Source organism: Podarcis tiliguerta (assembly GCF_965153285.1).
Source record: "Podarcis tiliguerta genome assembly, chromosome: 10".
NCBI lineage: Eukaryota > Metazoa > Chordata > Lepidosauria > Squamata > Lacertidae > Podarcis > Podarcis tiliguerta.
In genome coordinates this window covers 71,871,787-71,886,381 of record NC_139543.1, presented here as the reverse complement: position 1 = coordinate 71,886,381, position 14,595 = coordinate 71,871,787, and the positions used below count along the sequence as shown (strand labels likewise).

Below are 14,595 nucleotides of genomic sequence, written 5' to 3'. Positions count from 1 at the left end.
TGCAGGCAACCATTGCTAGCGTTCCAGCTGCATGTGGACGGGTGGAATGACCTCTGCATTCAGAGCTGGGAATAGCATAATGAGCACCGTGACCAGTTCTGTGAAGGGCAGGGAGGAAGGGGGGACGGGCAGCAGATTCGTGGAGGAATTCGGAAGGCAGTTGGCAGATTGATTCTCTCGGTCTGCAAAACTTGAGTCCTACAGAGCCTGCAGCAGCTCTGAGCCAGGAGCGTATCCAGGAGAAGGTTAAGTGGCAGCTGGAACAGAGCCTCTCATTACCCATGCGGAGAAAAGGCGCCACTCAAGCGAGAGGTCAGCTTTTGGGTATGGGCGCTTTTTTTCTTTTAAAGCTATCTGACAAGAAACAGCATCACTAAGATCCAGCGACTGGAAGATGAAGAGAACAAAGTTCAAACGAGGAAGGGGAGAAGGAGCGTTCCCTGTGAGCAGGAGCAGCCGCGAGAATCGTCAACCCTGGGAAGGAGGGGACAGAGCCAGGATGGGCCTCGGGAGACGTGGGAGAGATCCACACCGTGGGATGGGGCAAGGCGCATGAAGCACACGGCCAAGAGTGGTGCACAAAGGGCTCAGGCCGAGTGGATGATCTGGTTCTGACTGCAAACCATAGAGCCACGTCACTGCATCAGACCACAGGAGGCAACATAGAAAATTGCCTTGTACAGATCCTGCTGCCTTGTGATTCCCGCATTGCAGGGGGTCAGACTAGATGGCCCCCGGGGTTCCCTTCCAACTCTATGGTGCTATGATTTCTATCCCACCTTTCCTCCAAAGAGCTCATTGTGGTTCTACCAAAACGCTCTCTGTTCTAGCCTGGTCCTGATTGCGGTAACTGTGCCCCTGAAGGACCAGGTGCACAGCCTGGGAGTCTTTCTGGACTCACAGCTGTCCACAGAGGTACAGGTCAATTCTGTGTCCAGCTCCATCTGGTACGCAGGATGAGACTCTACCTGCCCGCGGACTGTCTTGCCAGAGTGGTGCATGCTCTAGTTATCTCTCGCTTGGACTACTGCAATGCGCTCTATGTGGGGCTACCCTTGAAGCTGACCCGGAAACTACATATAATTCAGAATGCGGCAGCTAGACTGGTGACTGGGAGCAGCCACTGAGACCACATAACACTGGTCTTGAAAGACATACACTGGCTCCCAGTACTTTTCCGAGCACAATTCAAAGTGTTGGTGCTTTAAAGCCCTAAATGGCCTTGGCCCAGTATACCTGAAGGAGCGTCTCCACCCCCATCGTTCTACCCAGACACTGAGGTCCAGCTCCAAGGGCCTTCTGGTGGTTCCCTCCCTGTGAGAACTGAGGTTGCAAGGAACCAGGCAGAGGGCCTTCTCAGTTGTGGCGCTCGCCCTGTGGAACGCCCTCCCACCAGATGTCAAAGAGAAAAACAACTACCAAACTTTTAGAAGACATCTGAACGCAGTCCTGTTTAGGGAAGCTTTTAATGTTTAATAGACTATTGTATTTTAATATTATGTTGAAAGCTGCCCAGAGTGGCTGGGGAAACCCAGCCAGATGGGTGGGGTATAAATAATAAATTATTATTATTATTATTATTATTATTATTATTATTATTATAGCCTCAAAATAACCCTGCGAGGTAGGCCAGTCTGAGAGACTGTGATCCCAGGCTGCTCTGCCAGGTCCTCATATACCGTATCTGCCTCACTATGTAGAGGTCATCCCAGGAAGGCTTTTCCAGAGTTCCAATAACTGGCAGGGAGGGGCAGATCACCTGAGCTGGAAAGCGGTTGTGTTGACTTTGTCCCCCTCTCTCCCTGCTGTTGGTGGCAGCTTTCTCAATGGATCTTTTTAAGGAGCACATGGTTTCAGGAGGGATTCCACAACTACGAGATTGCAGCTGTCTCCTCAGAGGCTGGGAGAATCCGCAGGAGGCACAGAGGCCAGCAGACTCCAATGGCCAAGGAGTAAGAGGCTTAGTCAAGGACCTTTGCGTGGTTACACTGCGTTTTAAATTTCACTGCTCTCCATTTCATTATTGCAAACTGCTTTGGGGACGCATCTGGGCTGGGTGGCCCAGAGGAAATGAAACGCTTTGCAAATAAACCAATGAAAACAAACAGGGTTCATGCACACACCCACGCTCCCATTTTGAACCTGGCAAGCACAGACCTCGGAGGCCTGCATGCTCAGCCACTCTGCGCATGAGCACACCTATGCATGCATGCAAACACACACACACACACACAACACTTAGTGGCCCATGACCTTGGCAATGCCAATGGACACCCAGCCCTGCAATGGCGCTTTGAGTCCAACTCAGTCCCCGCTCCTCGCAGGTGTTTCTCCTGGCCCTGATACCTGCCCTTGCCTTCACCTTCCCAGGAGCAGGGATGAGGTGCCCAGCACAGGTCTGGATGTGGCCTGGCCCCCCTCCCCTGCCACCTGGCCCCTCCAAGCCCGGCAGGCTCTTCCTCTGCTCCTAATCCCACTTCTCTGCAGGCGTTTCAGGAACCTTTCTGAGGGTTCGCTTCAGGCTGTTCCTTCGCCAATTCCCTTGCCTTGCAGGAGCTGGCCATCTGGACCCACTGCCCGCCTGCCCAGTCCTCTCACCCTCCCTTTCCTCCCAGTGCTATTTGACCTACTTGGACTGATAGCCACCTCTCGCCAAGGCAGCCTTTCCGCCTTTAATTGATCTCGTGCCTCCTCCTCCGCCTCCGCCCTCTCAATGGAACAAAATTAAATAAGTCAGTTTTGGTAGCCAAGCCGTTTGACAATTCTCATTAATGTAATCTCCCTTTCATTTGTTAATGGGCCCTGCTCTCTGCCTCTGATCCTGCGCCTGATAGGTGCTCAAGAAACTGCCATTCTTCTCTCGCGGGAAACCGAAGCGACTCCCTGGAAAGGGAGGAGAGAGAAGCTTGGGCTTTTCGACTCCGCCTGAGTACAAATCTCCAGAGGCCTTGAGGTTGCAAAGCTGCTGTCTGAATGAACTTCCTTGCCTGTCATCTGGGCTGCACTCCTCCAGGCTGTGGTGTGGGGGCTCCCTTGAGGGGACACCCCTCCGTTTGAAACAAAAACGCCACACCTGCAGAAAGCTAGCCTGTCAAGGAGAAGACGTAGTTTGAAGCCTTCACCTTGGTCTGAAGATGCTGTTCTCAATGCAGAGGGAATTTTGTTACCTCCCAGTCATGAGGGGCAGCCCAGATACTGGTTGGGAACCAGGTGCTGGTTTGGTCTCTTGGTGCAACCCAACACAGCAGCTACTGTGACTCAGAAATTGTGCAATGTGAAACACAAGAGCAGTCAAGTACAACATTCCTAGAGTGAACATGTTTACACATGGGGAGGAATGTTTGTCCAGCCAGCAGGTCAACTTCCTGTTTCCTTCTGGGCTGGGACAGACTTCCTCTGCATGTGACTAGAGGTGGGCGCGGCCTCACCTGTGCAGGTCAGGGCAGGGCAGCCATCTCTCTCTCTGCGAGTACAGGCATTGAAGAAGCAACATCTGCTTAGCCAAAGATGCCCTCTTGGATTCCAGCCAAGAGAGGACAAAGGGACCGTCTCCTTATGAGATAGTTTCCAGGTGTATGTTACTTTTCTAAGCTAAGTCTGCCTTCTGGGATCCGATTGTGAGCAGAATGTGAGTAAACTCTTTTTATACTTTTGTAGAAGACTGTGTCGTGTCTTATCTTTTATGAGGGAATAAGGGGAAAATATCAGAACAGTTATTATAGAGGCTTTAGCGAGCCTGAGCAAACGCATCCACTGTGAATTTAAAAAGGGGAATGTCACTCTGCTAAATTGTGAACTTGTTAACACAAGTTGGAAAGGCTACTATCGGACAATATATCCTCTCCTGCATCCCTGAACATTCCCACAGAAATGAACCATTTGATAGTGGATTCCTCTTTCTGTGCTGCTCATCATTTCATGCAATGGTTTCTCATCTCCTGCCATTGAATTCCCTCTGCCCAAGCTGAAAAGCCTGTGTCTCCTCCAGCCTCCCTTCTATGCGAGATGCACCCACCTTCCCCTGATCATTTCCTTCAGTCTCTGCCAAGCAGGAGCCCAGAAGAGCAAAAACCATTCTAAATGTAGCTGCACCACAGAGGCAGGTCACGGCATGCATTCTCAGGGGAGGAAACACCAGCATTGTCCCTGCAGGAGCTGCATATGGGATGGAAGGAGTGTGGGGAGCAAGGCAGAAGACGCCCCGAAGGGGCACAGCCAATCATCTACCTCAAACCAACCACAAGATAAAGAGATGCCACCTTGTCACCTTCTGTTCCTCCTCCCAGAGTCACCCTCCACACATTAGACAGGCTAGGGCAGAGGTTCCAGAGGTGTCCAGTCTGCATTGCAGCCCCACAAGGAATGCAAAAGGTCCCTTCTGTTGGCAGCTGGGTGGCAAAGGGGAGGCGGGCAGGTTGCATGGCATCTGTGCCATACAAAAGGCCCATGGTGGAGAGCCTAGCCCAAGCTGGCTCCTCTCCTTCCCAGAATGACCAGGGAAACAGGCCCAGGCTGGCACTCCAGACAGCAGCCAGGACTTTATGGCAGAGCTGGACTCGCTGCCAGAGATTCCCAAGGAGGTCACCGGTTCAAAATCCACTGTGGGGTGGCGGGTCTCCTGATCAAGGGGCTCCCCACCCCCAGGAAACCCAGAAGTCATGGGACAAAAAGCTCCAAGGGTGATGCTCCTCCTCTCATCCACTTCAATGGGTAGGTGCCCTGAAGCTGCCAACTCAAGGGAATTCAGGGAAGCCAGGGAGAGGTTTCCAAGCAGGGCATTGGCCAGGCTGGCCCTTTCTCAGGTCCCCCGGTCCTCCTGGCATCTCCTCCTTGGTCCTCTTGGCCAGGGGTTGGCCTGGCACAAGGACCACAACTGTTGTGCCCCAGCCTCCCACCATTGAGATAAGAAGTGCGTGGAAAGCCAAAGACTCTCACTCACCAACGTCGGACTCTTTGTGGGTTTTGATGATTTCGGCCAGTTCAAAATTCCCCGCAATTATGGCCACCTGAAACGAGGGGACAAAGCACAGGAGTCAGGTGGGGCTGCTTATTCCAGATTCGTCAAGGTTTTTTAAGCAAAATTAACGATCACAGAGATTTATATTGTTCAATCTTACAACGACCCTGTGAGGTAGGGCCACTTACAGCAGCACCCTTTTACCTTCTCATCCCTTAATGAACTCCCCATGCTGCTGCACCCTGCCCAGAGCATATTCTGTAACTTCTTTTCCCCATCAGAATTGCTGAGCTAAAAGGCAAAGCTCTTCCAAAGCCTTTGCAATGATGTCCTTTCTGAACAGGGAGGAAGAGGTGGCTGTGATCCCAGGGGTCAGCAAACTTTCAGCAGAGGGCTGGCCCACTCTCCCTCAGACCTTGTGGGGGGCCAGACTATATTGGGGGGGGGAATGAACAAATTCCTATGCCCCACAAATAACCCAGAGATGCATTTTAAATAAAAGGACACCTTCTACTCATGTAAAAACACGCTGATTCTTTGATTCACCCAGTCAGTGAGTCTGCTGCCCTGAAACCTAGAACAGGGCACCAAGGGATATGGGGCATGGCATTGGCCCCACAAGCCCAACTCAGGCGTTTTCTGGCAGATCAACAGGTGCAAATGAGTTCCCCGAGTGCAGCTATGTCCGCCTGAACTCAAATCTCCCTATAGCACAAGCCAGAGGTGGCCAACACGGTGCCCCCCAGATCAATGGTCCTTCTGGATAGGGGTCATGGGAGCCCCATTCGAATCACACCCAGGCTTTCCCTGGGACGGGGCATGTGATTCAGATGCGTTGATGTATCAATTTGGTCTATGAATTTGCAATGCACATTTCATTGTTTCTTGGATGGTTTTCTTTCTTTCTTTCTTTCTTTCTTTCTTTCTTTCTTTCGCCTGGGAATTTTTTCTTAATGTTGGTGGCAATTCCATCCCCCCCCCCCCCCGGAAATAAATGAAATAAACAAACACCACCTGGAGGGTCCTGTGTTGGGAAGGCTGGCAGTGGGTTAATCGCGGCATGAGGCACAGTGTTGTGATTGGCTTACAGTGCTGGACTTGGATGAGGAAGATCTGGGTTTTAAATCCCAACCCAGGGCCTATCCACGATTCCTCTCGCCCCACTGGTTTCCCCAGGGGAAACTGCTCTTTAGCGCTCAATCAGAGCAAATGGCAATTCGGGTTTCCTCAGGATTGATGTTTTCCCTGATGGAACACTAAGGAGCTGGTTGAAACTGCAGAAGGAGTGGGGCAAGGAGAAAACAGATCAGATTCATGCCTTGAAACTTTGGGTCAAGCAGAAAACTGCTTGGACCCATGCTTTCTGTTAGGATATAGTTCCGTTCCACCTTAAAGGCTCAGGTAATGCTTCAGCAGTACTATCTATCTGGTAACCCTTTAAGGTGGAACGGAACTATATCCTAACACTTTCTAGGCAGAAGTGTGAATGGGACCACAGTCATAACCCCCCCCTCCTGAATATATGCTTGACAACCATATGTCAGGAGCGCTCTGATGGTGTTTCCTGCTTGGCAGGGGGTTGGACTCGATGGCCCTTGTGGTCTCTTCCAACTCTATGATTCTATGATTCCATGAACACTGGTCCAGGTACCCTCTTTTCAGTCTCCTGTTCCACTTACAAGCACACTGAGTCAACAGAGTGATGCAGCAACAACAAAAAAAGGTAAGGTTCTTCTAGGCTGCCTCAACAGAAGTCTAGTGTCCAGGTCAAGGGAAGTCATAGTCCCACTCTGCCTTGATCAGACCACATTTGAAATACTGTGCCCAGTCCTGGGCACCACAATTTAGGAAGGATGTTGACAAGGTGGAAGGTGTGTCAAATACCTCAAAGGAAGGGAGTCTTTAGCAGTGATTTCTGCATTTCAGGTGGTTGGACTAGATTATGCTTGCAGTCCCTTCCAACTCTACAATTATACAATTCTACGATCAGGGATGGCACCCTGGAACTTATTGAAAGAGTGGTCTACAAATGTACGGATCTGTCATTCTCCGACAGCTGCCACATCCTCTCGACAGGACCCAAATAAGACCCCGGAGGGAGCTGAGAAACAGGATGAAAGTTCAGCTGCTTCTTTCCTCTGGAGTCCACAAAGGCGGGGGGAGGGACAAGAGAGGGAGGGGGTGTTAATAATTGCTTCTGACAAAATGGAACTGAAACAGATCCAAGATGCAGCAGTCTGATCTCAAGTATGAAATGGATGCAGAAGACCGTGAAATGCTGCCACCGTAATGGAAACTCACAAAATGGCACACATTAGCAGAGATGGAGAGGCCAGATGAATCCCTGGCAGCGGGGGAGGGGGAGGCGGTCAGATGTTGATCACCACCAAGGCGCAGAGTCTCAGGAAGTTGAAGCAGAATGAGACAGACAGGCCAGCGCCTGCAGAAGTGCCCACTTCACAGAATCACAAGAGCTGTAGGCTTGGAAGGGACCCTGAGGATCATCTAGTCCAAGCCCCTGCAGTGCAGGAATATCCACTAAGGCATCCATGACAGCTGTCACTCAACCTTTGCTGAAAAACCTCCAATGAAGGACAGTCCATCTTCCAAGCGAGTCCGTTCCACTGCCAAAGAGCTCTTCCCATCTGACGTTGGGTCAGAATGTCCTTTCTGGCCATTTGAATCTACTGGTTTGGGTAGGAAACCAAGTTTGTTCCACCTTCCATATTATAGCCCTTATGATATTTGAACATGACTCTCATGTCTCCTCTTTTCCAGGCTAAACAAGAAGAAGAGTTTGGATTTGATATCCCACTTTATCACTCCCCTTCAGGAGTCTCAAAGTGGCCAGCAATCTCCTTTCCCTTCCTCCCCCACAACAAACACTCTGTGAGGTGAGTGGGGCTGAGAGACTTCAGAGAAGCGTGCCTGGCCCAAGGTCACCCAGCAACTGCATGTGGAGGAGCAGGGAAACGAACCCAGTTCACCAGATTACGAGTCCACCGCTCTGAACCACTACACCACACTGGCTCACCTCCCTCAACCATTTCTCATCAGGCTTAGATTCCAGACCCTACCCAAGATTGTCCCACTGGTCCATCCAGGCCGGTCTTGCTCTAAGCAGCCATGGCTCACCAAGAGCTCCCCTGGGCTTACAGACTGACATCTTATTCACCTGGAGAGGGATCTCATGGTCTTCCCTTGTTTGCACAGAACACAGGGCACCGAAATGCCAGAAGCAACATAAGCTGTTGACTCACAAGTGATTGGACATAAAAAGCCTAAGAAGAGCCTTGCTGGATCAGGCCAGTGTCCCTTCCAGTCCAGTATCCTATTCTCACAGCAGCTGGCCAGAATGCTTTTTGGGCAAACTTGCAAGGAGAACACCAGAGCCCTCTCTTCTTCTGTGGTTTCCACCAACTGGCATTCAGAAGCAAAATTGCTGCCTCCAGCAAGTAAGGCTGATGCAGACTTGGAAATGGTTCGGGAGCTCACGGCTGCCCCAACATTTGTGCTCGGCTTCTGAAACACACTGCATGCCACGAGCTCCTTTGGGAGTCACAACTTTCAGCTATGGCAAGGTCTGTTTGTGGGAGAGCTGCTCTGGGTAGGGTTCAGCTTGCCGGTGCTCAGAGGAGCTCCAGTTGGGGGTCAGGGACCCAGGGGCACCCCCTATTCACACATGCCAAAGCTGAGCTCTGGAAGCAGAGCATGGGGCTCCTCAGCGACGCCATTGCACAAACAGTGCTCCTGAGCTGCAGCTTGCGCAAAGTCTACCCACTCTCCAGGCATCTGAGGAAGAGTCAGGGCCTGTGCCCTTCCTTAAGTCATAGAGATCCTTCCTTGGCGAAGCGAATCCTGCTCCTCCCTGCTTCTTGCTGCTGCTTCTTGCTGCCCTTCCCGCGGGAGACTTGCTGACAAAGGCCTGCGATAAAAATAGCCCTGGATTTATCACTCACGCTGTCGGCATGCCAAAGCAGAACCGGGGGGATGTGTGAAGGGGGCCATCTCCAAAGCGCAGGTCTTGCGGCTCCTCCAGTGTCACCTGTCCCTCCATGCCCAAGCCAAGAGGGCCACTGGCCTCATTGAGCACCCTGGGGTGGCCTCCCTCCTGCGCCAAAGGAGCCCAGCATTGGGATGGAGGTGGGAGGAAGCTCTTTCAGGCATTGTCAGAAACTGCCTTCTAAACTTCATTTCATGACTCACAATGGGAAGACAGGAATGAGGAACCGGAGGCTGGAGAAACAGCTTGCCGACACCCAAATCGGGCTGAGCACTCCACTTTTCCTAGGACTTTCTGACTGGCTGAAAGTGCAATCGAAACAGGGTGGTTGCCCACCCCAGACCTTTAGGCAAGGTGTCAAGGTCCCGTCCTACGGGTGACCGAAGTCCCGGTTGGGGACGTCGGGACCGGGGGCAAGATGGCGGGGTGGGAGCAGGAATGAGAGTCCTGAAGCCAGGGGTCCAAGGGTCAGGAAGCAGGGAGTCCCAAAGTCAGGGGTCGGAGGGTCGAGAAGCAAGGAGTCACGAAGTCAAGGGTCCAAGGGTCGAGAAACAAGGAGTCATGAAGTCAGGGGTCCGAGGGTCAAGAAGCAAGGAGTCAGGGAGCTAAGGGTCCGAGGATCAGGAAGCAAGAAGCCAAACACAGCAAGGCAGGAAACAAGTTGCTGTGGCAAAGAGCCGAAGGGAAATACTGACCTTATATCCCTTCCTGGCTCTTGCCACCAGGTGCTGTGAGTTACCAATCGGCTTCACCTGTGTGGCTGCACCTTGCCTCTCCAGAAGAAACTTAGGAAGGCCCCAGTCCTGCGAAGCCCTACTGGTCACAGGGCCCGGCTCCTGCACGCACTCCTGACAGAAGGTGAGACCTGCCCCTCTTGCTCTAGCAGGTTTGGGGTCCAGGTGGTGGGGAGGAGGCACTTTGCGCAGCACAGTTAACCTATGGAACTCCATGCCACAGGAGACAGTGATGGCCAGCAACTTGGATGGCTTCAAAAGAAGATTAGGAAAATTCGCGGAGGAGTAGAGGGCTGTGGATGGCTAATGTTTCTGGATGGCAGTTGTTGAGACCAGGGGAGGGGAGAGTTGTTCTTGTGTTCAGATCCTGCTTTTGTGGGCTTCAAAGCTGAGGCACCTGCTCAGCCACTGTGAGAAGAACAGGATGCTGGACGAGATGGGCCACTGGCCTGATCCGGTAGCCTCTTCTCATGTTCTCCTGGGGGGACATGACTCCCCATTGCCCCATCTCTGTTTCCTTGGCCAGCAGGAAGCCTGGCTGGTGATGTCCCATAGCTCCCTGCTAAAATCTCACAACTTTTCATACCACAAAAGTTCTGATGGATTCTTTTTGTCCTGCTTTTGCTGTGCTGGAGCACAAGAAGGCAGCAATGCAGTAACATTGGGAAGCATTGCAGAACAATTAGTGAAGCAGCCTTATGTATGGTCCAGGGTAACTCCACTCCAGTGTATTGTTATTGCATCAATGACATGCTTGCTTGTTGGTATCTCTCTCTCTCTCTCTCTCTCTCTATCATCTATATCTATCATCTATCTATCATCTATCTATCTATCTATCTATCTATCATCTATCATCTATCATCATCTATCTATCTATCTAATCTGTCTATCAATCATCTATCTAATCTATCTATCTATCTATATCTATCTATCATCTATCTATCATCTATCTATCATCTATCTATCTATCATCTATCTATCTATCTATCTATCATCTATATCTATCTATCTATATCTATCTATCTATCTATCTATCATCTATCATCTATCTATATCTATCTATCATCTATCATCTCTATCATCTCTATCTATCATCTATCTATATCTATCTATCATCTATCATCTCTATCATCTCTATCATCTATCTATCATCTATCTATCTATCATCTATCCATCATCTATCTATCTATCTGTCATCTATCCATATGTATTTAAAACCTTGATTGCAATAAAAGTCTCTAAGTGGTTTGCACTAAATGTTGAATAATTCAATCCCCCCACCACAATACCCACCAATTTGGAAGCAACTTGCCCCCCCCCCCCCAGAAAAGAAGGACCCTTTCACTCTTTTTTCTGAGAATAAGAAGAGAAGGGAGTAGTTGCTTTAAATTGTAGGGGTGCAGAATGAGGCTCCTTGCTATCAGCCTCAGAGAAGGTCACCTGTGGCATGGTGAGGTTGCCTGGGTGGGGCTGCATTGAGGATTCAGGTATGGTTTTTTTGCCAAAAAAAATTCTTCCTTTCAAGTCTTCAAGGTGAAGCTGGACTTATCCCATGCTTTCTGCACTCAGATCCAAGTGGGTTTCTGACTTGACCCTGCCACTTCCCCTCCCCTCCCCCAACCTGGGAAAACCGCTCTTTAGTGCTAAATTGGAGCAATCGCCAATCCGGAGAAAACCCGATCCATGTTTGCTCAGATTCAGCAGTAAACTGAAGGAAAGCTGTGGGGCAAGCAAAAGTGGGGGTGAGCCCTTAGCCAGATAGTTAATTGCAGCCATTGAGGGTGAGCTTTGAGATGCATTATTATAATTATAATTGGGAGGTACAATTCAAAGTGTTGGTGCTGACCTTTCAAGCCCTAAACAGCCTCAGCCCAGTATCCCTGAAGGAGCGTCTCCACCCCCATCGTCCAGCCCGGACACTGAGGTCCAGCTCTGAGGGCCTTCTGGTGGTTCCCTCTCTGCGAGAAGTGAGATTATAGGGAACCAGGCAGAGGGCCTTCTTGGTGGTGGCTCCCGCCCCATAGAAATAAACAACTACCTGACTTTTAGAAGACATCTGAAGGCAGCCCTACTTAGGGAAGTTTTTAATGTTTGATGAATTATTATATTTTAATATTTTGCTGTAAGCTGCCCAGAGTGGCTGGAGAACCAGATGGGTGGGATATAAATAAATTATTATTATTATTATTATTAGTTATTCTCACTATTGCCTCAATAAAATACACTGAGTCTGGGATGTGGCCCGAATGCTCACCATGCTGGATGTTGGGGTGGAGTGCCCTATAGCATCTGCAGGAGGGTCCAACTCTGCTCTAGAGTCTGGTTCTACTTCCCGTGCCCCACAGCAAGCAGGGTGGGTCCGAGGCCCAGATGACTCTATAGGATTTCTGCCAAGGGAAGCAGATCTGGCTGGCCCATTCCCCAATAAAGCTGCCATTATTGGCATGCCACTCCCTCTTGGGCAAATACTGCCTCCCTTTTCATTTCTTGCCTACATAGTTGCCCCCCCCCCAATAGAGGAGGCCAATGGCACGGATGGGCAAGAACCCACATGGGGGGCCTCTGCTGCCATCTTCTGAGGGAGACATGGAAGGGTGGAACTGGGAGGGCAGCCCAGGAGGCAGAGACCCTTTCCCTGGCCCCACTGCTGGGCTCTCCTACCTGGAATGCTGTCTGGCTGTTGTAGTTCCGGATCTCCTTGCTTGCACCACGGAAGAGAAGGACCCGAGCGCAGCTTTCCTGGCAGGGGAAAGAGAAAGGCAGAGTGAATTCTCCTGAATTTTTTTATTTTTTTGGGGGGGGGGGAGCAACATGGGATCAGCCTGCACTGCCAGACTGGCAATTCAGAGCCGAGTCAGAGGCTGAGGAAGGAAGAAAATATGATACGATAATCTTTATTGTCATTGTCCCATACAGAACAACAAAATTGAAAATCTACATCAGACATTCAGAAACCAACAAGCCTGCTATCCCAGCCTTGTCAGCCCCCTAAAAACTCTGATACCCCATAATTAAATACAATATACTCCCATAGAGACTACCTTACGCTGTGTTTAAAACCAAAATCGCATTTGGATAGAAACTCTTTCTCAGTGCTGGAGGAGACTCTTGGGAGTCCCATGGACTGCAAGAAGATCAAACCTATCCATTCTGAAGGAAATCAGCCCTGAGTGCTCACTGGAAGGACAGATCCTGAAGCTGAGGCTCCAAGACTTTGGCCACCTCATGAGAAGAGAAGACTCCCTGGAAAAGACCCTGATGCTGGGAAAGATGGAGGGCACAAGGAGAAGGGGATGAAAGAGGACGAGATGGTTGGACAGTGTTCTCGAAGCTACCAGCATGAGTTTGACCAAATTTCGGGAGGCAGTGGAAGACAGGAGGCCTGGCGTGCTCTGGTCCAGGGGGTCACGAAGAGGCGGACACGACTAAACAACTAAACAACAACAACAACACCTTCTTCCAGAAGGCAGAAGCTGAAAGATATCATTTCTGGGGTGCGCACTATCCTGCACTATCTCTGCAGCTTTCTTATGGCACCTGACAGCATAGATTTGATCCAAGGTGGGAAGAGAGCACCCGATTATTCTCTCCACAGTCTTTACAGCCCTGGACAACATTGTTTTCCCCCTGACCATGCAGCTCCCAAACCACACACACAGACCATAAGTTAATACACTCTCAGCAGTACAATGGTAAAGGGGGCAAAATGAACTTTCCACAGGAGAAAGCTCCCCCATGCGGGATGGGGTTTTGCAGAGACACAGGGCTCATTCTCACTTCCACTTGTCCTGCTGTTCCCCCGCCCCTCCCAGAAAACCCACACCTTACCACTGAATTGAAGCACATATCAATCTGGTTTCTTGACATTTGCTCCGGTTCAGTGGTCTGTTGTCCTCTCCCCCCGGCCACCCCCCACCCCACCCCATTCCACACTCAAACCCTCACGGAGATCAGCATTGGAGCATTTGCTTGACTCCAAAACTCAGACAACCCTCGGGCAATTTGGATCAAGCACATCAATGTTGTCGAATTAAACTAAATAGTTTAAATTGGATTTTGAACAAGTGTGTAAGGAATGGCTACTATCTGAAATAGTACATATGGGACCGCCTCTCCTGGTATGTCCCACAGAAGACCTTACGGTCTTCAAATAAAAACATCTTGTGGGTCCCTGGCCCCAGGGAGGGTAGGCTGGCCTCGACCAGAGCCAGGGCTTTTTCAGCTGTGGCCCCGATCTGGTGGAACGCTCTGTCCCAAGAGACCAGGGCCCTGTGGGACTTGACATCTTTCCGCAGGGCCTGCAAGACAGAGCTGTTCCACCAGGCCTTTGGCCAAGGCACAGTCTGACCCTACTCTCTCCTTCTGTAATCTTCATAGAACTCTAACCCGATGGTTGCCATTAATTTGATTCTGAATTGATTCTAGAATGTCTTTTAATTAATTGACTGTTGGATTTTATGTACACTGTGCTATTTTTACCTGTTGTTAGCCGCTCTGAGCCCTGCCTTGGCCAAGGAAGGAGGGATACAAATATATTATTATTATTATTATTATTATTATTATTATTATTATTTATAATTTTGCTGTCTTCCTTAATGGGTTTTGCAAAAAACTATTCTGAATACAGTGGAACCTCGGGTTGTTGTCGTAATCTGTGACAGAGGCACGTCCGCAACCTGCAGCGTTCATAACCTGCAGCATCATGTCTGTGCATGCCCGTGATGCAATTTGGTGCTTCTATGCATGCGCAAAGTGCGATTTGGTCTTCTGTGCATGCGCGAGGGCAAAACCCAGAAGTAACCCATTCTGGCATTTCCAGGTTTCCCGCAGTCCGCAACCTGAAAACATGTACCGTATTTTTCGCCCTATAGGACGCACTTTCCCCCCTCCAAAAATGAAGG

The 14,595-nt window shown here is 50.2% G+C and overlaps 1 protein-coding gene across 10 annotated transcripts in view; it reads right to left on the bottom strand.

The window, feature by feature from the left end:
• SHANK3 (SH3 and multiple ankyrin repeat domains 3) overlaps window positions 1-14,595 on the bottom strand; it is a 434,403-nt gene that overhangs the window by 233,939 nt on the left and 185,869 nt on the right. For all 10 annotated transcript variants that reach the window (XR_014502588.1, XR_014502589.1, XM_083401725.1 and 7 more), the window contains 2 exons: window positions 12,356-12,433; window positions 4,940-5,006 (listed from right to left, as the gene is read on the bottom strand). Coding sequence is in view for 8 of the 10 variants with exons in the window: in XM_083401725.1 (XP_083257851.1) it covers window positions 4,940-5,006; window positions 12,356-12,433 (145 nt within the window). In the remaining 2 variants the exon portion in view is untranslated. The remainder of the gene's footprint in view (window positions 1-4,939; window positions 5,007-12,355; window positions 12,434-14,595) is intronic.